General features: G+C 58.9%; 1 protein-coding gene across 1 annotated transcript; it reads left to right on the forward strand.

Annotated features, from left to right (window-relative positions):
• Positions 1-11,919: 11,919 nt before the first annotated feature.
• On the forward strand, positions 11,920-22,040 carry NATD1 (N-acetyltransferase domain containing 1). Its single transcript, XM_022560871.3, has 3 exons — positions 11,920-12,151; positions 18,174-18,292; positions 19,575-22,040. Exons 1-3 carry the CDS (start codon positions 12,046-12,048, stop codon positions 19,689-19,691), a joined length of 342 nt encoding a protein of 113 aa, XP_022416579.1. The 5' UTR covers positions 11,920-12,045; the 3' UTR covers positions 19,692-22,040.
• The last annotated feature ends 1,379 nt before the right edge of the window (positions 22,041-23,419 follow it).

Here is a 23,419-nt window from a genome sequence, read left to right on the forward strand (position 1 = left end):
GACCAGGGCACCAGGTGCATGATGAGCTTTTTGTTGGTGGCTGGGCAGGGGCAGGGGAGGAGGGCTCCACGCCGGCCGGGACCACATGCCGCAAGCCTGGCTTCCTCTGCTGCTGGTCCGCTTCTGCCAGCTGGTTTGTGCCTTGTTTGAACCACCGGGAAAGTTTGCCCAAAGTTGCAGCCTGGTCCCAGTTGCAAGGGGGGAAGGTAGGAAGTACTCCAGCAGGCCAGCCGTAATGATATCTGGGCCTAAGTTCACAAGGAATGTGTTTATCTTCGGTATGCTTTTCTTTTCAAACATTTCTGCGAGAATTATTTGTTGTTGTTTTTTAAATAAATTTATTTATTTTTAATTTTGGGTGCGTTGGGTCTTTGTTGCTGCGCGTGGGCTTTCTCTAGCTGCGGCGAGCGGGGGCTACTCTTCCTTGCGGTGCACGGGCTTCTCATTGCGGTGGCTTCTGTTGGTGCGGAGCACGGGCTGTAAGCACACGGGCTTCAGTAGTTGTAGCACGTGGGCTTCAGTAGTTGTAGCTCACGGGCTCAGTAGTTGTGGCTTGTGGGCTCTACAGCACAGGCTCAGTAGTTGTGGTGCACGGGCTTAGTTGCTCCGCGGCATGTGGGATCTTTCCGATCAAGGGCTCAAACCCATGTCCCCTGCACTGGCAGGCGGATTCTTAACCACTGCGCCAGCAGGGAAGTCCCAAGAATTATTTGTTATTTTTAATATAAATTAAATATATAATATTTTAATATGTTAAAAAAGTCAGTTAATATAATTATATTATTTTGATATTTTAATGTAAACAAGCAAAATGACATCATTATTTTTGACTCTGACTGTTCTTTACAACTAAATCCTGCCTCTTACATGCAGCCTTCCTGGATTACCCAAATTGATCCTCATGAGACTTGACACCACCTAGTGACCCAAGACTCTACTCCAGTGGTGTCAGGGGCTGGGTGTATGTAGTGGTTTGGGGGGAGCAGATGGTCATGGCCAATGTCCCCTGATTCTAATCCAGCCCCGTAGTTTCACAGGGAAGGGGTAAACAGTGGCTCTAGGGTTTGACCCTGGGCCGAGTTCCAAGACAGCACCGCCTCCGCAGCCCCCAGCCCCTCAGAGGTCCCAGCAGAAATGTGTCGAGAAAGGAATGACCTCAGAGTTGGGGAAAGTCACAAAATCCCCCTCTGCTCATCTCCTGCCGCATTCCAACCTCCCTAAACTCACTGGTGTTAAACAACTATTCTGCCATGCTGTCTCTGTCCCACGATGTCTGGGGCCTCCGCTGGATTCATCCGGAGGCCCTTCATTTCCATTCATTTCCAAGTCTGGCACTTGGGCTGGGAGGACTCCTGGGCTGGAGCCCCTCCACACAAGCTCCGTCCCTGGCCAGGGCTTCCTCACGGGGGCTGGACAGAGGGTGGAAGCTGCATGGTCCTTTCTGCTGGTATTGCTGCTGCCTGACTCTATGGGCCAAAGCAACCCACCCAGTGCTAAGGGGCGGAGACATCGACCCTGCCCCACAATGAGTGGAATGACAGAGAACTTGCAGCCATTTTTCAAAACCCCCACACCCCTTCTGCAGCTGTCATGGGCAGTGACCATTCACAGAGCTACCTACTGCACTTCCCAGTGTGACAGCGTGACTCATAGGGCAGGGCCCCAGCGGGAACTTCCTCCTCCAGTGAGGAGGCTGGAGCGAGTCCCTGTGGGACAGGAGTGGGGCTGGAAGGTGGGGACGGGATCTGAGAAAGACTCGGAAGCCTTAGTGGCTGGTAGGAAGAGGGTAGAGGCCAAGGGAGGAGGCCAGGGTTACGGGGAGGCTCGCAGCCTCCTCCAGGGCCTGGAGGAGGGTGTCGATCGTAAAATAAAATGGGGCAGTAGGTGTGGGAAGAGAAGATAGTGAGCTTGGTGGGAACACGTTGGACTGAAGATTTGACGGCCACCTCATCGTTGCAGGCTGAGTGCCAGCACCACCTTCCCCAGGAAGCCCTCCCCGCTGCTCCGGGTGGAATTACTGTTCCCTCCTCTGGGCTCCCGAAAGCCCTGTTCTGCCCTCATCACACTGGCTCGGAGACCTCAGTCCCAGGACAGCGCGTCTTTGAGGTTCCAGCCTCATCCAGGGCAGGAGAAAGGCACCTACAGGCTGAGGGGCCTCGCAGCTCCAGGAAGAGCCATATCCCTCCAAGGGCTGCCGGAAGCCTCATTAGGGTGGAATTCTGGCTCTTCCCTCACTAGTGTGTGACCCCAGGCGAGTTAAGGGATCTCTGAGCCTCAGTTTCCTCCTCCGTAAAGTGGGTATTTTAATGGTCTTCACTCTTAAGAGTCAGGGTGAGGATTAGAATGTGCCCAGCACACAGTCAGAGCTTCAGTGAGGCTGGGCTGAGAAACCAGCCCCCTCCTGAGGTCAGGCAGGAACAGGCCTAGGATCTGGGCCAACTCAGAGGCCACCTAGGGTCTTGAGCTGGACGCCAGGCCCCTCCCTCAGGGGTGCCCCGTGTAACCCAAAGGCCACAAGGGAAGGGCTGGGGGAGGCGCTCCCCAAGAACTCGTGGGCGGGCAGCAGATTTAGAAAAGGGGGGTTCGTCACCCGACCCGCAAGTTACTCAAAACAGCACTGTGGTGGGGACACTTCAGGGGGTGGAATCAGAGGTGGCCTCCGGAGAAGGGAGGCATTTCAGTTCGAAATTCAAACAGTGATAAGATATAGAGTGAAAAGTGTCCCCGGCTCTGTCCCCCGACGCCCGGGTGCCCCCCCGCGATGTAGCCCGTGTGCATCTTTGCGCGGCAAGGCAGCCTCTGTTCTCCACACACCGTCCCTTTGTGACTCAACGTCCCAAGGCCCCGAGTGTCCTTTCAGCTCAGCATGGGGAGAGCAGCCATCCTCGTCACAGCGGCCTACAGAGTGTCCACAGGGTGACTCCCCACGCAAGGCACTCAGTAGTCCCCTGCTGACAGGCATTCGGGTGCCTTCCGGTCTTCTGCGCTGACAATGAATGTCTTCGTGCAAACACCATTTCCCACCCACATGAGTGTATCCGAGGAAGACAGTCCCTAGGGGGCGGCTGGAAAAGGACACACACTCCTCAGTGTAGCCAGATGCGGCTACGTTGCCCTCCGCACTCTGGGGCCAGCAGAGGCTCTGAGCCAGCCATGTCCACACGGAAGGGTCTACTGAATAGGGGGTGCTCGGGTCGGGAGGGCAGTCGGGAAGCAGCCCGGCACAGACAAGGGTACAGAGATGGGGAGGGGGGTCACAATGAGCTTGAAGGGAGAAGGGAAGTGGGGAGTCATGGGTGAAGTGGGAGTGGCGTGACTGACTTCCCACGGGTATCATGACGGTCAATGAGGTGCACGCCACCCTCACCCAGTTGGGGCAGGCCCCGCAGAAGGGACAGAGGCCATGGGTTCAGCCTGGCCCAGCAGTCGAGCACTCAGGCTGAGGGGCCGGGGTACCTGGGCTCAAATCCTACTCTGCCACTGATTTACTGAGTCACTTGGTCTCTCTCAGCCTCAGTTTCCTCATCTGTAAAATGGGACCATAACAGCTAGTCCCTGGAGGGAGATCACTCACGCAGAGCCAGGTGCTCAGTGGTCCCTGTCTGCTTCCCCTGGTCCTCCGCTCAGCCTGGGGGGACGTTTGCCAAGTGACGGTGCTGCAGATGACGCGCTCAGGGCACGAGAGCCGGGGTCTCCGCAGCACCCCTTCTGGGCTGTGGACTCTGGGCGGCCACACCGGCTCCTTGAGCCTCCCCTGTCTCGTCTGGCACACGGGACTCGGATCCTGGGTGCTGTGATGAGGTTCAGATGAGGGGCGTGTCTGTGCATGCTGGCACGAGGAGTGTGGGCTGGAGATGGGAGGGGATGTGGCTCGGTCCAGCGGGCGGAGTGGGGCGGGTGAGGCGAGGCCATCTCTGCAGCCTCCTCTGGGCCCAGCAAGCGGCCAGGGCCAGCTGGATGGTTTAGATAAGTGAACATGTAAACAACAAACAACACGGATGTCCTGGGCTCCGGCGGAGGCTGGGCCCCCTCAGGGAGTTCCAGCAAAGGGGACCTGGGGGGATGGGGTTCCGGCAGCCTTGTTGCAGGTGCCACAAGGAGTTTGCGCAGAGAGGCGTGAGGTCTTATTCTATCCACAGGACAAAATAGAGTGATAAATAACAGTCGTAAAAAGAATAATAACGATAAGAGTACCCACTTACTTAGTGTGTATGGTGTTATTTAATTCTCAAAACAACCCTGAGAGAAAATATTTGCAAAACACATGTCTGATAAAGGGTTTGTACCCAGAATATACAAAGAATTCTTACAAGTCAATCATAAGAAAACAAACAACTTAATAAAAAATGTGCAAAAGGCCTGAACAGACACCTCACCAAGGAAGCTATCCAGACGGCAAACAAGCCGATGAAAAGACGCTGTCACCACCAGTCACCAGGGATGCAAACTGAGACCACGGAAGGAGCCCATTGCACACCTGCTAGGACAGCTAAGGTTTTTGTTTTATACACAGATTTTTAAAAATTCAAGTCTAGTTGATTTACAATGTTGTGTTAATTACTGCTCTACAGCAAAGTGACTCACACATTTACACACATTTTTTCATACTCTTTGCCATTATGGTTTTTCATAGGATTTTTTTTTTCTTAAGCAGCTCTGTTTTTTTGTTTTTTGTTTTTTTTATTTTTATTTTTTTTTTTACTTTTCGGTACGCGGGCCTCTCACTGCTGTGGCCTCTCCCGTTGCGGAGCACAGGCTCCGGACGCGCAGGCTCAGCGGCCATGGTTCACGGGCCCAGCCGCTCCGCGGCACGTGGGATCCTCCCGGACCGGGGCACGAACCCGTGTCCCCTGCATCGGCAGGCGGCCTCTCAACCGCTGCGCCACCGGGGAAGCCCTTTCATAGGATATTGAATGCAGTTCCCTGTGCTATACAGTAGGACCTTGTTGTTTATCCATCCTGTATATAAAAGCTTACGTCTGCTACAAACATGTTGGCAATCTCCTATAAAATCAAATCTATACCTACCTACGACCCAGCCGCTCTACTCCTAAGAGAAATGAAAACCTACACTGACACACACACAAAACTTGTATGTAAGTATTAATAGCAGCTTTATTCATTCTAACTAAATCCTGGAAAGACCCCAAATGCCCACAGAACTTGCGAATGGACAGACGAATGTGGTCAATCCGTCAATGGGCGACTCCTCAGAAACAAAGAAACGAACTCCAGATATGGGAACAACACGGTGCGTCCCAAGGGCGTTGAGTCCAAGATGCCAGACCTAAAAGGTGACACTCGGCAGGATTCCGTTTGAATGCCATTGTGGAAAAGGCAAAACTAGACACAAGACAGAGCCGTGGCTGCCAGGGCGGGGGCGGTGGGTTAACCGCAAAGGAGCTCAAGGGAACTTGTGATAAAGGAAACGATGCTGGTGGTGGTCGTTGCGTAACTATACATTTGCCAAAAACTGTCAAACACACTTAAATGACGAATTTTATTGTATGCAAATTATACCTTATTAAAGCTGAGGGGGCAGGGTGGAGGGAAGCCTGTCTTCCCTTCCTGTTGGGGCAGTCCCTGCTGTGTCACAGATGAGGAAACCAAGGCTCAGAAGGTGACGTGGTGGCTCCGAAGCCTGTGGCAAATGTTGACCTGAGGGGATGTGGGCAGGCTGGCAGTGAGGCCGGTGGGAAAGCCTCAGGTGGAGCCAGGGCTGGGGCAGCCAAGGCTGTGGAGGGAAGGGCTCAGGCCCAGGGCAGCCTGTGGGAAGGCTGTGGAGATGCTGAGATTTCAAGGACGCAAGGCAGAGGGACATGTGACAGCACCAATGTGCACAGGGCAGCAGGCAGGAGCCTTCTCACCCGAAGCTGTGGCTCAGAGAGGTCAGGTGAGTCCCCCAGGTCACACAGCAAAGCCGGCGACAGAGCCGGACCTGCCGACTCCAAAGCTAGTGTCCTTGCTCTGGGGACAGAGGGAAAACGGGAGGCCTGAGGTCTTTGATGAACAGCCCAGTCCATTCACTTCTCTCTGGGCCTCAGTTTCCACCTCCATGAAGTGGGGGGAGAGAGACGAAGGCCTGGAAAGCGCTGCCTGCGCCCCGTCCCCACGTGGCCGACACCTGCTCTCATGCTGGGTGGGGAAACCAATCAGGAAGGTAGGTCAGCGGCCAGAGGGGACACTCCCTCCTCCCTGGGCCTCAGTTTCCCCGGCTCGTGGGAGCAAACTGGCTAAATGACAGGTGGAAAACTGGGGGCCACAGTTAGCACCCACACACATTCTGCTTTACCTCCATGCCTGCCTTTTCCCCCCTTTCCCCTCAAATTTGTATTATGCAAAGTTTAAAGCACACAGGAAGTAACAGCCTGGGCCAGCCATGTTCGCGTGGAGCCCCTGGGCTCTCTCACTGGCATAACCTTTTTCTCTGAACGCTTCAGCATGTGTCCCTGGAGAACAAATACATTTTTCTCGTAACCACAACACGATTATCCCACCTAAGAAAAAAGCCATCATGCCACAGACACCTAATACACAGGCCACATTCAAGTACCCCATTAACCCCGCATGTTTTTTATGGCTGATTTTTTTTTCAAACCAGGATCTGACAAGATTCACATATTCTACTTGGTTTTATCTCTTTTTTCCCATATTTTTTTTTTGGCCGCGTTGAGGGGCATGTGGGATCCTAGTTCCCCGACCAGGGATCGAACCCGTGCCCCCTGCAGTGGAAGCATGGAGTCCTAACCACTGGAACGCCAGGGAAGTCCCCACATTTTTAATTTTAAAAAATTTACATCTCTAGGGCTTCCCTGGTGGCGCAGTGTTTGAGAGTCCGCCTGCCGATGCAGGGGACACGGGTTCGTGCCCCGGTCCGGGAGGATCCCACATGCCGTGGAGCGGCTGGGCCCGTGAGCCATGGCCGCTGAGCCTGCGCGTCCGGAGCCTGTGCTCCGCAATGGGAGAGGCCACAACAGTGAGAGGCTCGCGTACCGCAAAAAAAAAAATTTACATCTCCAGAAAACGGGCCAGAATCCTGCAATGAACGTGTAGACGGACGTTATCCGCCAGACCCTCTGTCTCCCTCTGCTAACCTTTTATGAGTAGGCAGTAGCCACGGGTGATTGTGCAGTCAATCAGCTGCCAGCTCTTACTGAAACGTCAGAAGACCCGGCCAGGTTTCCCACGTGAGCTGTCAGCCCCAGTGGGGGAGGCAGGGCAGGAAGCCCCACTTTGTCACACTCCGCACTGACCCCTTTTGCCTAGCACCCGCCTGCCTTCCCAGTCCCTGCACCATAGCAGGCCTGGGCCCGCCCCCATTGCACTGTTGACCCCGATCTACCCTAAGGGCCTCAGGGCCTCCGGCCGTCTCGGGAGGCTCCTTGGTCAGGCCTGCCCGGAGGCCCGACCTGTCCTCCACCTGGAACATCAGCCCTGGACTCAGCCTTCCCGGCTCTGAGTCCTGGCTCCACCACCTCCCCCCAGAGAGCTTCAGCAGCCCACTGCTCTCGCTCGATGGATCCTGGCTCCTCACGGGGGTGAGAGAGAAAATGAGACCTTGCCCGGAAGCACCCAGCACACACTCAGTGCAGTGAGATCCTGGCGCCTGACCCAACGGCCCAGTGACAGGGGCCGCTCAGAGGATCATTGTCTCCTTAAGATGGAAGAGCCGCAGTTGTGACAGAGGCTGTATTTAGAAATGACTCAAGTGCCTGACAATAAAGGGCCGTGGGGCGGGGGGGCTGCCAGGGCCTTGTCCTCTGCTACTGATGTCATGGTGTCCACTCAGCGGATGACCACACACTGGGCGGAGGGCGGGTCCTCGGCACGTGCTGGCACCGACCGGGCTGCAGGACCTATGGCTCAGTGACAGGCTTCACTTTGGGTTTATGTGCTAACTTTGGGGTTCAAATGGGAAGAAAGAATACACATTTGTATTTACTTGGGTTTGTGTGTGGAAAACTGGAAAAATTCATGACAAGTGAGAATGCTTCCCTCTGTGAGGCGGGGGAAGATGGGAGAGGGAGGTTGAGTGTCCCCTGGGGCTTGTGTACATTTTGTTTTAGTTTTGGAAACATGTGAATATATTACATAATCAAAAATTAAATATAAGAATATTCTTAAAGAATGATTCTGTGGTTTCCTATATATTAACAAAGGAACTTGCTCACAGTATATTGTTAAGTGGGAAAAAAGACCACAAAACAGTGAACATAAGTCCACTTGCGCTGGAGGAAACACTGCCTGTGTGTAAAGAGCTCACAGGAGCAGTTGTGGTGCCTTATTTGCCGAGTTCCAGACTCTAGAACCAGGGCACTTGCTCCATACAAGGAAGGAAGGAGTGACGTCGCAGGAGGAGAAGCCACCCGGGAGGACACGCCACTCCAGCCGTGGACCTCGGAGGGGCTCGGTCTCCTGGATATTTTCCTGATTATTCGGAAGATTGTAAGTCAGGCCCCTCGTGCATCCACTCAGGCAGGAAGGACAGGAGAGGCTCTGTCCCAGGGTGGAGGCAGGGAGGGGGCCGCTGGGCGGGACTGTGAGCTCCCCGGGGAGGATGTGGGGCTGGTGAACCGCACGGGGTCAGGGGTCATAAAAGTGCTTTACAACTGGGTTGTGATGGCAGCTGCACGGGGTACACATTTGTCAAAACTATAAAAAGGGGTCATTTTTGCTATATGTAAACACTACCTAAAATGTTTTTTAATAAAAGAAAAAAACACAGAAACAAACACCACAGCCACGATGGGTACGCTGGGCTTCATTTTATAATTCTCTCTACTTACATATGTGTTTGAAATTTTCCAATATTAAAAAACAAACAAACAAAAACCCTAAGATCCCTGGTCTGTTCAGAACCCTCCCACGGCCCCTCCTGGCTCAGAATAAAAGCTGAAGACGCCACATGGCCTCAGCTCTTTAAATCCACCCCAGGGTCTTTGCACTGGCTGTTCTCTCTACCTGGACCAGGCTCCCTCACTTCCTTCAAGTCTTTCATTAAAAAAGCCCGGTCTGTAGAGGTCTGTCCTCGATACCCCCTCTGAAACCTCTCCAAAGGCACCTCCTCCCCTCCCCCCCACTGAGTCTCCCTGGGCCCTTGTCTCAGTGAGACGGACCACGGATTTATTTCCTTCTTGGTGCCTCTCCCTCCCCTAGAATGTCAGCTCCTGAAGGGCAAGGAGTTTGGTCTGTTTGTTCACTGGGTGCCCCTAGAATAGTGACTGACACATAGTAGGTGCTCAATAAATATTTGCTAAATGAATTAATGGCTGACTGAATAAATGATACCCTATATACAATACATGGGACCCGGTCTCCGTGTGGCCCCACCAAGCCTTGGCCATTGGGGTTTTCATGACCCAGGGCCCATCTCCCCAGGACTGCTGGGACCCAGCTTTGCTTTCTAACTTTGAGGGGGGGGTCACAGGTTCATTCAGGAGCCCCTCCCCAAGGCTCCTCCATGACCAGCATGCTTTGGTGTTGAAAGATAGAGGCAAGTCCTTTCAACTCTGTGAAGACTGATTGCTTGCTTTATTCTTTGATTGATCCACTGCCTGTTCCACAAAGGATTTCTGCAAGGTTTAAAGACCCCAACAAGATAATAGACATTTAAAACTAGGACAGAAAGAAGGGAATCAAAAACAGGGAGGATCCTGGGCTCTTATGGTGGACTTGGTGTGCCCTCGGCCCTGCCAGGAATCTCCCCTGTACCCAGGAGGACTGAGGAGCTTCGATGAGGGCCTTCCGAGGGAGGTGATGCTTGGACAGCAGCGCATGCAAAGGCCCAGCATGGGAAACAGCATAGCCAGTTGATGGAATTTCCAGAAACTTCTTCTGGCTTCCCCACACCACTCAAGTTTATTTGGAGACAAAGAAATCACCTGAGACACACAAGATTACGTCTTGCTCAGGATTGCAGCCAGCCCTGACTCAGCTCAAGTCAAGACCCCCTCTGACCCCAGGATCCTCTTCTATTTCCTTGTATGTTATGACTCACTCCTCAGCCTTGTTTTGTTTCCAAATTCTGTGACACAACACACACTTATTTTTTTTAAATCTGCTAGGATAGGATATTCTCAATAAATATATCTGACAAAGGACTAATAACCAGACAATAAAAAGAACTCCAAAACAAAAAACAAACAAACAAACTTAAACAGGCACTTCACAAAAGTAGATATCCAAACGGTCAAGGAGTGGATGAAAAAGGTTCAACGTCATGGGTCATCAGGTGAATGCAAACTTAAGCCAGTGAGCGACGACTTCACACTCACCAGATGGCTAGAACTAAAGGGACTGAGCACCAAACGTAACTCTCAAAATTGTTGGCAGGAGTGTAAAAATGGAAAAAGGCCTGGCAAGTCCTCATAAAACTCAAGGTACACTGACGACAAGACGCAGCCACCTGCAAGGAGCACCATGTTCAAGAATGTCCACAGTACGTTTATTCATAACAGTCAAAAACAACCCAAACGCCCATCAACCGCAGGCAGATAAATTGTGGAATATGTACACAATGGAATACTATTCAGTGATGAAAAAGATACAACCACAAGGATTAACCTCACACATAAAATGTTGAAAAAAAGAAACGACCCTGAAAGTGCATACTATATGATACTGTTTACATGAAGTTCTAGGAAAAGCAAATTAGTCAAGGGGTGGGGCACTGGCTGGAAGGGGGAAACACAAGGGTCGGGTATCTGGTATTGGGCAGTAGTCACGTGGGAGTGACGTCATGCTTACACCTTCATTAACGAACTAGTAAAACCTGCAATCACCTGACTCGGTGGGCTGCTTCTGATCTGAGCAAAGCTGGGGGTGGGGAGGGGTTGTCCAGTCCCCTTTCAAAAAAGTAGTCTGGTCCTCACACCCCCAGTCCTGTGTGTCCTCAAGCAAGTCCCTGGAACTCTTGGGACTCAGTCCTCCCCCCCGCCCCGCCTTGAGTGGCTCCAGGGATCTCCAAGGCGCTTCCCGCGCTGCTGCCTCTGGGGTAGAGGTGGCATTTCACCGGATCCAAAGCAAGCAAGGGGACCTCGCAGATTTCCCCGGGCCCCTGTCCTCCCGGTGACAAGGGGTTAAGCGCACCTACTTCCCAGGCTTCCCTGGGGCTTTGCTGAGGGCAGGCACACAGCAAGCGCTTAATAAGTGGTGGCTGCGAGGAACTTCCCTGCTGGCGCAGTGGTTAAGAATCTGCCTGCCAATGCATGGGACACGGGTTCAAGCCCTGGTCCGGGAAGATCCCACATGCCGCGGAGCAACTAAGTCCGTGCACTACTACTGAGCCTGTGAGCCACAACTACTGAAGCCCGCGTGCCTAGAGCCCATGCTCCACAGCAAGAGAAGCCACCTCAATGAGAAACCCGCGCACCCCAAAAAGTAGCCCCCGCTCTCCACAACTAGAGAAAGCCCACGGGCAGCAACGAAGACCCAACGCAGCCAAAACTAAATAAATTTTAAAAAAACAACAACTGGTGGCTGCGAGGGGACGGTGAGAATTGCCCTACAGGTCGTCACGTGTCTTTTTTTTTTTTTTTTGCGGTACGCGGGCCTCTCACTGCTGTGGCTTCTCCCGTTGCGGAGCACAGGCTCCGGACGCGCAGGCTCAGCGGCCATGGCTCACGGGCCCAGCCGCTCCGCGGCATGTGGGATCTTCCCGGACCGGGGCACGAACCCGTGGTCCCCTGCCTCGGCAGGCGGACTCTCAACCACTGCGCCACCAGGGAAGCCCCGTCACGTGTCTTTGAGAAGGGGTCCGTGGGGGCCCCAAAGTCTCCTGCCAGCTGAGGTCAGAGGCCCAAGGGCCCAGGCGCGAAGCTGTGAGCGGCGCGGCGCCTTTAAGAGCCAAACGGAATGCACCAAAACAGAGCGGCCGCGCGCTTACTGGCCGCGCGCTGCACGTGACCGTACAGCTGATTTCCTGCCCCCCTTTTTGTTGCTGCCGCCGCCGAGTGTCAGTTTCTGAGCCGCCGCCTGCGGTCGGCCCACGGTGCGGGCTCCTCTGGCGGAGCCCGCCGCGCGCCCGCAGCCCGGGTCCCAGCGCCCATGGCGCACTCGCCGGCCGCCGTGCCGCCGGGCGCGCCGGAGCAGGGCTGCCCCATCCGCGTGGAGCACGACCGTAGGCGCCGCCAGTTCACCGTCCGGCTCAACGGTAACGCGGGGCCCAGCCCGCCCCCGCCTTTTGTCTGCGCGCCGCGGGGCTGGGGGCGCACTCGCGGGCCGGGTGGAGGCGGGCTGCCGGGAGAGTCGAGCCCGCGCCGGGCGCCCGGGGTGGAGAGGGCCCCGGGGAGGCGGAGGCAGGCGCCGGGCAGCTCCCATCCCGCCTCGGCCCCGGGGAACCCGCACCTGCTCGGCCTGGCTGTTTTCCGGGCTGCTGCCGAGGTCCTGGGGAGCGTGGTGAGCCAGCACCTCCCCTTTCCCCGGTGTTCAATGGCTTCTGGCTGCACCTGGGAACCTTAGCTTTTCTGCACCAAGGGGATTGGAAGAATCCTCTGGGCCGACCCGGGGCTGACAGACAGAGGGACTTCTGCCTGGAAGGGGCAGGGGGTGTAGAGGGATGATGTCGCCATCAGACCCCAGAGGCTCTGGGACTTTGGCTAAGTTGCCTCATCTCTGTGCGCTCCAGTTTCTCCGTCTCTACAATGGGGTTAACCCCAGCGCATAACTCCTGGCTGGTGGTAAGGACCAGATGCCCCAGTAAGAGTAAGGTTCAGAACAGCGCCTGCGGCAGGTAGTAAATGTTGGTGAACACTGACTGGGTATTATTATTATTATTATTATTATTATTTTGGCCAAGAGGTGCAGCATGCGGGATCTTAGTTCCCCCACCAGGGGTTGAACGCGTGCCCCCTGCAGTGGAAGCACTGGAAGTGCAGTCTTAAGCGCTGGACCGCCAGGGAAGTCCCTGGGCATTACTTTTTAAACCAGAAGCAACGTCAAGTCCTCATTTCCTGTAGAGAAAGGTTCCCCCACTTACTAGCCCACACTCCCTCTGCCTAAGAGGTCTGGGGATGGGAAGTGGAATTATGAAATGGAGGAGTGAACTTTCATCCCTGTGTCCCACCCCTTCTGCCTTAATAACTTTTTCTTCTCTCCCAGCTGGGCCCCCTGTGGCAGTGCCCAAGCTGGAAGGGCCGTTATGGGCCACTGTGCCCATTTCTGAGGAGGGAAGGGGAAGGCTTCCTGAGGTGGGGGGATGCGCAGAGCCTGGATGGGGTCCTACTTGGGCCCACTCCTCCCACCTGCACTTGGACAGCCGGGAGGGGCTGGGGCCTGGAGCACGGACCCTCCTCAGAAGCCCCCTTTGGGCTGTGCTGTGCATTGAGCTGGGCCCAGCACATCCTTGTCACAACATCCTTGTGACCTGGGCATCACCACCGCAGCTCAGGCGAGTAAGCTGAGGCCGGCGCAGGGGAGGAGCGCAGGCTGGAACTCAAACACGCGTCTTTCCACCTGGAGGCATGTACTTCCACCGCCACGCTGCCTGCAGTGGCCCGGCTGGCTGGCTGGCCGTGACTCTCCGGGCCCCGCTGCTCTCGTTGGACGAGGCCCCATGGCTTTTCAAATCCTCTTTTTGAGGCTCCAGAGAGGCCTTAGATTCCCTTGGGGGGCTCAGGAGGCCCTAGACGCTCAGAGAAAGAAGAAAAAGGGAATGTTTGGGGTTTTCCTTCTTTCTTTCCCTAGTGAGCACAGCCAGAGGACACCCGTCTAGACTTGGTTGTGGTCAGAGCTGGACGTGACCAGCCACCTTTCTAAACTTGCATCTCTGTTGCCTACTGCTCAGATGGCTAACTGTAAAGTGGACCGGGATCCCCAGCCACGCCCGGGAGTAGCTCCTCGCCCGCCCGCGAGGCGGGGGCTGTGCAGCCAGGCCGGACCTGGTCTGGGTGTATATGGGGGGCGGGGAGTCATCTGTGCCCAAGCCCCCACCCCGCCCCAGCTGGGGAGGGGAACGGCCTGCCGCGGTGTCTCCTGACCTGCAGGCAGTTCCCGGAGGCCAGCTCACTGCGCCTGTGAGAGCTGTGCGCACTGAGGCCGAGAGGCAGAGCGGCCCTGGGGCTCCAGGTGCAGGTGTGTACCCGCCACCCCCCGGCACAGCTGGGCTGATGAGCCTCCAGCGGCCTCCAGGTCTGGGGAGGGAAGAGGTTTGAGCTGCTGTGCGCATTCAGTCCTCAGGAGGCCCCACGCACGCGGAGTCGCTTTATCCTCAGCCTTGTTGGTGGGGGGTGGCGGCGTTGTCCGAACTGCTCTGCCCATTTTACAGAGGAGGAAGCTGAGGCAGGGAAAGTGACTGACGTGCCCAGGGGCTTGCACCTTGGAGGTAGAAGAACTAGGATTCATTCCACAGGTGCTTGTTGAACACCTACTGTGTGTTGCGAAACGTTGTTGTAGGTGCTGGGGGCTCCTGGGACCGACCGTCTGGGGGGCAGTGGACAATAAAGTGTAGAGCGTCCTAGAGAGCAAGGCTGGTGAGAAATAAGGTCGGGTGTCAGAAAAGGGCTCTTCTTTGTTTATTTATTTTGGCTGCGCTACGCGTCATGTGGGATCTTAGTTCCCCCACCAGGGATCGAACCCTTGGCCCCTGCATTGGAAGCGCAGAGTCTTAACCACTGGACCACCAGGGAGGTCCCAAGGGCTGTTGTTTAGAGTCAGGTGTCTGGGACGGCCGCCCTGGGAAGGAGGCAAGGAAGGGAGCTACGGTGGGAACGGCACTCCACGGGGAAGGGGCGGCAAGTGCAAAGACCTTAGGATGCCTGGTGTGTATTGGGAGCAGCAGGGACGGGAGGACGGAGAGGCCGCATAGCAGAGGACGTCAAGAGGTCTTGGGGGCAGGTGGTGCGGGGCTGTGGAAGGCATTGTGAGGACTTGGCCTTGACTCCGGGTGAGGTGGGTGCCTGGGAGGGTCCTGAGCAGAGGGCGAGTGGAATGTCCTGGGCTCCCTCTGGCTGCTCTGGGGCAAGGCAGGAGCAAGGATGGCTACTGCTCTGGAGCAGGCGGTGTGAGAGGAGGGGAGAAACCCCAGCTCCTGGATGGTTGCTGAAAGAAGCGTGGATGGGTCTTGCTGATGTGGGCTGTGAGAGAACGCAGGTGCCCAGGCTTGTCTGGTCCCCAGATCCAGGGTCTGAAAAGCTAGCTTGTATCACCATTTCATCAGTGGGGAAAGCACAAAGCCAGAACTGAGCTCCCACCCCTGGGTGGCCCCACCCTTGGCCTTTGCTTTCCCCTCTCAGACGGCGCCGAGTGTCCCACTTGCTCCAAGAAGCGTCATTTGGGGGTCCTGGAACCCAGCGCCTTCCACATCCTCCCCAGCCCCCACTTTGCAGATGGGAAGACTGAGGCCCTGGGGGCAGCAGGGCTGAAAGCGCAGCAGAGGCCTCCTACATTCAGATCCCAGTTCCCGGGCAGGAGGCCCCTGCTCGAGCCAAGTTGTGCTCCCAGGGCACCCTCATGCCCTTCACGTCCTGGGATGCATGCTAGAGCGGGTCCCTGGGCAGGGTGCCTGCGGGGGGATGGGACCAGCTGGGCCTGTGGGTGGGCTTCCTGGGCAGCCCCCAGGGTCTGCCCTCTCACGCTTCCCAGCTCTGAGCCGCTAGCACATGGCCCCTGCCCACAGCAGGCTCTGCAGGTGGAGATGCCCAGAGAAGCCAGGCGGTGCCGCCCGCCTTGGGCTCCCTGGCCCAATTGTCCTTGACCAGCTACGCCCCAGAGGGCGCAGAGAGCCTGAGTTCTGGCTTTGCCCCTCTGCCTCAGCCACATCGTCTGTATAACAGGCGTTTTGATCTGCCGGGCCTGCTCTCGGAACTGGTGCAGGCAGGGTGGAGACGGAGGGAAGGTCTCCTCGTTTGCCAGGTTGCTTTAACTTTTCTCAAAACCAGTCACAGCCCATGATCTCGACGTGACTCTCAGGAGGGAGGTAGCCGCTGTCCCAGACCTGGTGATGTCTGAGGTCTCCTGGCAGAGCTGGGACTGGAAGCCGGGGCCCTGGCTGGCTCCATGGACCCCACATGGCAAGTACTGGCCCAGCCCGGAGAAGGGCCTGGGGTCCAGCCAGGCTGCCACACGCAGAGGCTGTGGGATCCATGGACCCAGAGCCGGGGATGGGGTGGCCGTGGTGCCCAGGGGGGCAGGTCAGGGGGTTCTCCGGTGGGAGGCGCCAGGCAGAGGGAGCACCCGACCGAGGCTGGGTGGACGTGAGGGGCCACAAGGAGGCCCCTGAGCAGAGGATGGACGGGATGTGACTCGGCTTCCACGGGGGGCCCAGGGGCCGGCGGAGGTATGAAGTGGCCAGATTCCGGGCATGTTTTGAAAGCTGTGCCCACGGGCCTGCTGGAGGTCAGAGCAGAGGCTGAGAGACGTATGAGAAGCGCCTCGGGGGGTGGCCGTCTCCAGGCAGCGTGGGGCAGTTGGCACTGGGCAGCCTCTGCGGTCACTGAGGCCCAGGTGTTGCAGGGCTATCCACTGGCGTCTGCCTCCTCCGCAGCCCAGGGAGGCGTGGAGCGGGGACAGCGTCGCGCCCTGTCCCTCACACGCAGCCACGTCTGCCCCGCGGCCCGATGCCCTTCTGCTCCTCTCAGCCGCAAGACCCGGGGTCCCCAGACAGCTCCACACGTGCCGAGCTGCGCGATAGCCTCTCAGAGCCTCGGTTTCCCTGTTTGTCGACGGGGCTGTGAGAACCCTGCCCATCTTGTAAGGTTCTCGTGAGGGCTGGTGTGTGCAGGGGCTGAGTGCGCCCCAGCAGTGTGAGCTGTATCTGTCCTGTCCCGGTGTCCCCAAGGGCGTGGGGTCGGGCTCCGGGGAGGTACTGGGCGTACAGCAGCCACGAGCCGGCCTTCAGCTCCTGCTTGTGTCTGGCACAGAGAACAGCAGGAGTTTGTGGGGCAGGTATTTCTTGGGCATCTGCCCCGGGCTGGGCACTGGGGATGTGGTGGTGACCGAGCCCCTGGGACCACCAGGAACTGGCGGGGTGGGAGGGGCAGAGAATCCCCCAGGCCATCCTGGGATCTGGTCCATCTGTGGCCCAAGTTGTCACTCAGGAATGCTGAGGGAGGCAATGGGTGAGCGAGTGAGCAGGGACCGCGAGAAGGCTGACAAGGGCTCCAGACCCTGCCCCGTCTGCAGGGGGCCTGGGTGCAGAAGCGGAGGTCCGCGCAGTGCCTGTGAAGCCCCCACGTGGCCTGCTGCCCTGCGTAAACATTCTGCCTTGGGGCCTTTGTGCTGGCTGTGCCCTCTGCCCACCCCTCCCCTGCTCTTCCCTCAGACGTCTGCTGCTCCCCAGTTACCCCTCAGCTCAGAGGTTTCCTCCTGGGAGGTCTCCCCTGACTACCCTGGCTAAATGCCCGTCTCCCCTGGCCCAGATTATTTTTTCCTTCATACAGTTGAAACTTCCTGAAATAGTAACCCATGGAGTTGTCCTCAGCTCCTGAAACAGTGTCTGGGGCTCAGTGAACTTTTGTCAAGGGGAACAGGTGGACAGATGGGTGGATGGGATGCCTGGCAGGTTGATGGGCAGGCAAATGGGGGCCGGATGGGTGGGTGGGTGTGTGGTTGGATGGACAGACAGACAGGCGGATGAGGAACTGAAGACTTTGGTTGGAGGAACTCCAGTTAAATGTTTTTCCAGCAGGAAACCAGGGTAGACCAGAGTGCCAGGCCTGAGAGGGCATGAAGGCCAGTTTGCTCTCCCTCCCGTGCCTGGCGTGGCTTTCCTGTGTGCCCCTCCTTCTGCCCTTCCCCAGGTCCGGTGGGAGGTCCTGCTCTCTTGTCTCTTCAGGCTCTGGTTTAGTTGGCGACTTGCTGAGCTCTGCTCTTCATCCAGCGCTGGGCCTGGGGCTCCCAGTCCCTCGGGCAGGTGCTCCGGTGGGGATGCAGAGAGCTGGGCTTTGGGGGGCGCCGGGGGCCCTGGGATGCTGGCTGGAGGGTAGCGGGAAAGGCCCGCGCGGGGCTCGGTATGTTCGGTCGCTGTTATAAGCACTTTACGGAAATTGCCTCATTTAACCCTCCACACACTCTAATGAGGAATGTTCTGTTACATCCATACTTTATGGACACGGAACTGAGGCGCAGAGAGGCGATTCCAGACCCAGCTCCCCAGCCGGGCTCCAAACGCCTGCGCCTCCAAGGCCCAGGCCTCCGTGCCGGCTCGGGCCTCACCCGCCAACCACCCCTCCCCACAGGGTGTCACGACCGGGCTGTCCTGCTCTACGAGTACGTGGGCAAGCGGATTGTGGACCTGCAGCACACGGAGGTCCCCGACGCCTACCGCGGGCGTGGCATCGCCAAGCACCTGGCCAAGGTAGGGGCGTGGGGGCCGCCCCCCCACTCACAGGACACCACGCCCCGAGGGCCGGGCCCCGCCCTCCAGCGGCTGCGGCCGCCTCTCCCCCTTCCCCTCCTCTCGGGGCCAGGCCCCGCCCTCCTCCAGCGGCTGCGGCCGCGTCGCCCCCTTCCCCTCCTCTGGGGGCTGGGCCTCCGGGCCCCCACCACCACACGCACACACCTGCCTGGTGCCGGGAGCTCACTGCCGGGACCCCGTGTCTGGCACGTAGTAGGTGCTCCGTGAACCCTTGCTGAACAGGTGGACAGACATTGGAGTGACTTGGCTCTTGCCCCTGCATCCCCAGCCGCTAGGAGAGCAGCTTGGGCTTCAAGGGGCTTTGACCTGGAGCAGAGCTCGGCCTTGCGTTCCCCTGACGGCTGATGGGGCCTAGCCCCTCCCCCTGCTGCCCCGTTGCTCCCTCCGCCCCCTCCCCCCGGCCCCGGGCGGGGGACAGGTGTCTTTCAGTAGCAGCTCGAGCTGGTCTGTGGGCCCACCCCGTTACAAGCGAGGAACCCAGAGTTGCTACCTGGGTAACAGGAGAAGGGATCTGCCAGGGGTGAGGGCGCTTATCTGCAAAATGGGAGAAGAGCCTGGAATCCTGTCACTAGAGGCTCTCGGGTTGAAACCCGGGGTCAGGTGTGGGCCGCTGGGGGGTGGCCGAAGGGTCAGACGGCCGACCAGGAGCCCAGGCGCCTAGTCAGCCCTCGGCCTTCGTCATCAGACCCTCCAGCTACACCCAGACTGTGCTGTACTGTTTCAGCAAACGTTTATTTTGCACCAGTGTGTGCAGGGCACTGGGGCAGGGAGGTGCACCAGACCCACCAGGACGACAACTGCACGCTGACATCCCCACCCCCGGCTGCTGCCCTTGGGATCCCTGTGAAAACTGAGTGACCTCTGCCAGGAGCAGAGGGAGCCCCGGGCGCCCCAACCCAGCCCATAGGGGAGGCTCCTAGAGGAGTGTCCAGTGAAGAATTAGCGGAGAAGAGGAGTTTGGTTGGCACCCCGGCTCGCTGTGGAGACGGGCGGGCGGGGCTCTCCCGGGGCGGATCCGACCCTGGCCCCTCTCTTCCCTGCCTTGTTCCTCCGGCAGTTCACTAGAGCTTCCTGCCCCGGCTTCCCGACTGTAACGGGGGTGGTGGCAGCACCCCTGGCTCCATCGCAGACCCGAGGGAAAGCCCGGGGCCTGAGGGGCTGGGCCTCTGAGCCGAGGTGCCGCTGGGGGCCCTGACCGCTCTTCTCTCTGCCCGGCTGCCAGGCCGCTCTGGACTTCGTAGTGGAGGAGGACCTGAGGGCCCATGTCACGTGCTGGTACATCCAGAAGTTCGTCAAGGAAAACCCCCTGCCGCAGTACCTGGAGCGCCTGCAGCCGTAGCCCCGGCCCCGCGGGGCCCGAGCCCGCCCACCGGACCCTCCCTCCGGGCCTCGCCCTGGCCTCTGCGTGCTCTCAGGAACCCTGGTCCCCACGGGGACAGACTCAGAGTTATTTTTGTAAGGACGCTTGTCTGTGGCCGTGGCCCAGCTGCCGTGGCGAACGGGGCCCGGCTGTTCCTGCTCTGCAGACACCGTGAGGGCCTGCAGTCAGGACCGGAACGCGGACAGGGGCGTCCCTCTGGTCTTTCTGGGTCCCACCTGCTGCTCCCCGCTCCGTGATGGGCAGGGGGCTTATCTGGGGCCCTGCCAACATGCCCAGGCCGGGTCCTCTCCGCAGATGAGGAGCCACGAGGAACCTTGTGTGCCAACTGCTGGGGGCGTCGGGCCAAGCGCGCGCGCACATGTCTCCTTACTCCTTGCAACGCCCTTCAGCTCTGCAAGAGGCAGGCCCCCCGTGGCTGCCCTCCCCCTTCCAGCCCGAGTATCTTGGGGGTCCCCGCCCCTCGCTGTGGCTGAGCTTTCTCAGAGAGGGCCCTTCTGAGCTGGCGTGGGAGGGAGAAAACCGTCCTCCACGAACCATCCGCACCACCCAAGAGGAAGAAGCAGTTCTGCAGAGGGATTTCCTGTGCAGCCGCCAGACATCAGAGCGTCTTTGCCTTCCTGCGAGCTCGTGGCCCGTCAGGAGTCCTGGGCCCCCTCCTGGACCAGCCTTCCTGGGAACAGCCTGGGGAGCAAGCACCCCAGCACCCTTTGTCCTGTGGGGCCAGCCTTTCTGGGGGCTGGTTAGGGCTCAGGGTACCAGCCTCCGCTGCCGCGCTCCCCACGAGGGCTGAATCCACACCTGCTCTTCTGTGGGGCTGGAGGGGAGCCCAGGAGTCCGGTCCCTCTGGGGTGAGCCATGAGTGACGTGGCCCCTTCAGCCCTCTGGCTAGGGTGGGCTGCTTGACCCGTTGACGCCTCCCTGCCTGACCTCGGCAGGCACTGGCCTGTGTCCTCTTCGCACTCGTCCGCTCCCAGTCTTGCACCAAGCCCCCCTCCTCCACTTCAGTGGCCTGGGGCCCCCAAACACCTGTGTGCAAATGCCTTCTCACCTGGTGGCGGGAACCTCTCCATCTGCGTGCCTGAAGGCCTGGCAGCCCCAGGGTCCCCGTCCTCAGCACCCCCCCTTCCCAGGTCCCAGCCCCCAGCCCCCCTCTGGCCTCCAGGAATCCCTGAGAGGGCCGAGGGCACCCACCGCACTCCCAGCTCTGTTTGCAAAGGGCTTTTGGCGGAGTCAGGGAGGCCCCTGGGCCTCTACCGTGCTGGCAGGAGGTGGGCTAGGCTGCTGCGTCCCCGCCGAGCCCGGGGGTGTCCCCTTCCTGGTGCAGCATAAGGAAAGAGTGGGTTGTAGGCCTGATAGTGGACTGACGGGCATCCCAGGCTCTGAGCCATTTCCCTCTCCAGCACCACCCCCTCCCTGTCCACATATCCCTCCCAAGTTCAAGCACAGACTCCGTCATGAGAACTTCTCTCCAGTAGCTCAGCGAGCTGGTGCTGACCCCTCTGCAGCCTTTGGGGCAAGGTGGCCCAGTTCCAGGGGGCGCTGTCCATAGGCGGGTGTCCTGCAGCAGTGGCGCAGGGGACCCCAGGGCTGGGTGGCACCAGGGCCCGCCAACCCCTGTCCCAGCCTGCACCTGTGTTCTAACAGCAGGTGACTGGGTGCCCAGCCGGCATGCAGACAAAACACTTAGTACTTGAACCAGGGGATGTGCGGGGTCTCCAGGGCCCCTGCGGCACTGGACCCAGGAACAGCCTGTCCCCAGTTTCTGCAGGTGCGACCCGGGCCTCCTCGCCTCGGGCTGCCTTAAAGTGCCGCTGCTGCTCTGCTAGAGCCCTCGGCGGCAGCAACGGCCAACTCTCCCAGGTCGGGCCGGGTTCACTGCAGACCCCCGCGCCGGAGCCCCAGCCCCCCCTGCCAGCACGCCCAACCCCATCCCGCTGTGGCTGGCTGCCCCCCACCCCCGTGCTACTCTGACTGATTGGCGTCCCAGCCTCGGCCCCCAGCCCCACCCATCCCGGGACACCTGGGGAACCCTTGCTCAGGAGGCAGGCCACGTGGGCCAGTTTGTGTGCCACCGGCAGGGCAGGGGGACACTCAGAGACCCACCCAGGCCCTCCAAGCAGATCGCCCCCGAGGCCCCGTGCCCTCCTGCCACAGCTGACTTTGTGGGTCTCTCTCTTTCTCACCCGGTCGAGACAGGTGGTCACTCACGTGCCTTTCCCACTCAGGACCTGCTGCAGGTGGCGTCTGGGCCAGGGCTGGTCTCCAGACGGATTGCATGACGTACATTTCAATAAAAGGTGTGACCCAGTGCAGCTCCAGGACTGCTTCTGGAAGGGCAGGGGCACAACCCCCCCACCCCCGCCCGCCCCACCTCCCCCGCCCCTGCCTCTGCTCCACCCCCATGACAGTCGGGCTCCACCCAGGTTGTGGGGGGGGGCCTCAGGTGTGAGGGAGGAGTGAGAGGGCAGACCTGGCAGGTGCTCTGTGTTCCCGCATCCTAGCTGGCGGCAGGGGAAGCAAGGCTCTGAGAGGCGCAGGTGGCGTCAGGATCTGGGGGCTTTGCCGGCCCGGCCTGTGCCTCCTCCCAGGTACGGGCCCCTCTAAGGCCACAGTCATGCCCCCGGCACTGGCTCCCCTCGCTGGGAGTGGCTGGACGGGGTGACCAGGAAGAGGCCGTCAGGTCATACCAGCTGCTGCTCTTAGCCCTGTCCCTCCCTCCCCAGGAAGCCTTCCCTTGGAGCTACTGGCCCGGGGGGCACAGGCCAGGGGCAAGCGTCACTCAGAACACAATCGATGGAGAGCCTCCGGCATGGTGTCTGGAGCCTGAGGACTCCTGGATGGGGCGTGTTCCTCTAGGTCCACCTGGCGGGGGTGGGGGTGGGGGTGAGGGTGAGGGGGTCACATCGCTGCCCCGACGGAGAGGAGGGGGCTCTGCAGTCACCAGGTTGCCAGCCCTCCATCGTGACCAGCTCGGCTCCCACAGCAACTCCGTGAGACACCAGGTATTGGGGACCAGAGGCTGGGGGCGGGGGGGTCACAAGGCTGCAGGGAGGCGAGGGGACCAGGACCCACACCCAGTTCCTGCCCCTCCACGTCTGCATCCCGTGGCAGAGACTTCACAGGGCAATACCCGGGGACACCCCCAGCACCCACCCTGCAGCAGCCTGGGGTCTAGAAGTAAAACCTAAGTTACCGTCTACCCTGAACCAGAATGAAACGGTGGGGCAGGGACAGGACAGACCCAGTAAAGGTCCCACCGGGAGGAGGGAGGGCAGGAGCCGGCAGCCGGGGCAGGAGTCATGGGTGCTGAGTGACCCCTGCCCACCCAGCCCTCCTCGTCCTGCTTCCCAGTGGCCACCTCTCACGAGGAGTCTGCACACTTTCTGCAGCTCTTTCCTGACCACGTGGGTGTGACTAGGCTTTCCTCTGAGCAGCAACTCAGAGGCCCATGTCCCCTCCAGCCTGCAGAGTCCCCATCCCCAAAGCCGACCACGTCCAGCTGTGGAACGGGCAGGATGGGGCCCAGGGGCCCCTCGTGTTCCCAGCACCGCTGCAGGGCAGGCTAGGGGTGAGTTCCAGCCATACAAACAAGGAGCCTGCGTTCTGAGGCCTGGATGGGGAGAGAGGAAAACGCACCCCCATTGGGATCTGGATTGGGGGAGGGCTCTTTGCTCACAGCGTGGGGC

Source organism: Delphinapterus leucas, chromosome 19, assembly GCF_059928025.1.
Source record: "Delphinapterus leucas isolate spDelLeu-1000000601 "Yukka" chromosome 19, BTC_Dleu_Yukka2, whole genome shotgun sequence".
NCBI classification, from domain to species: Eukaryota; Metazoa; Chordata; class Mammalia; order Artiodactyla; family Monodontidae; genus Delphinapterus; species Delphinapterus leucas.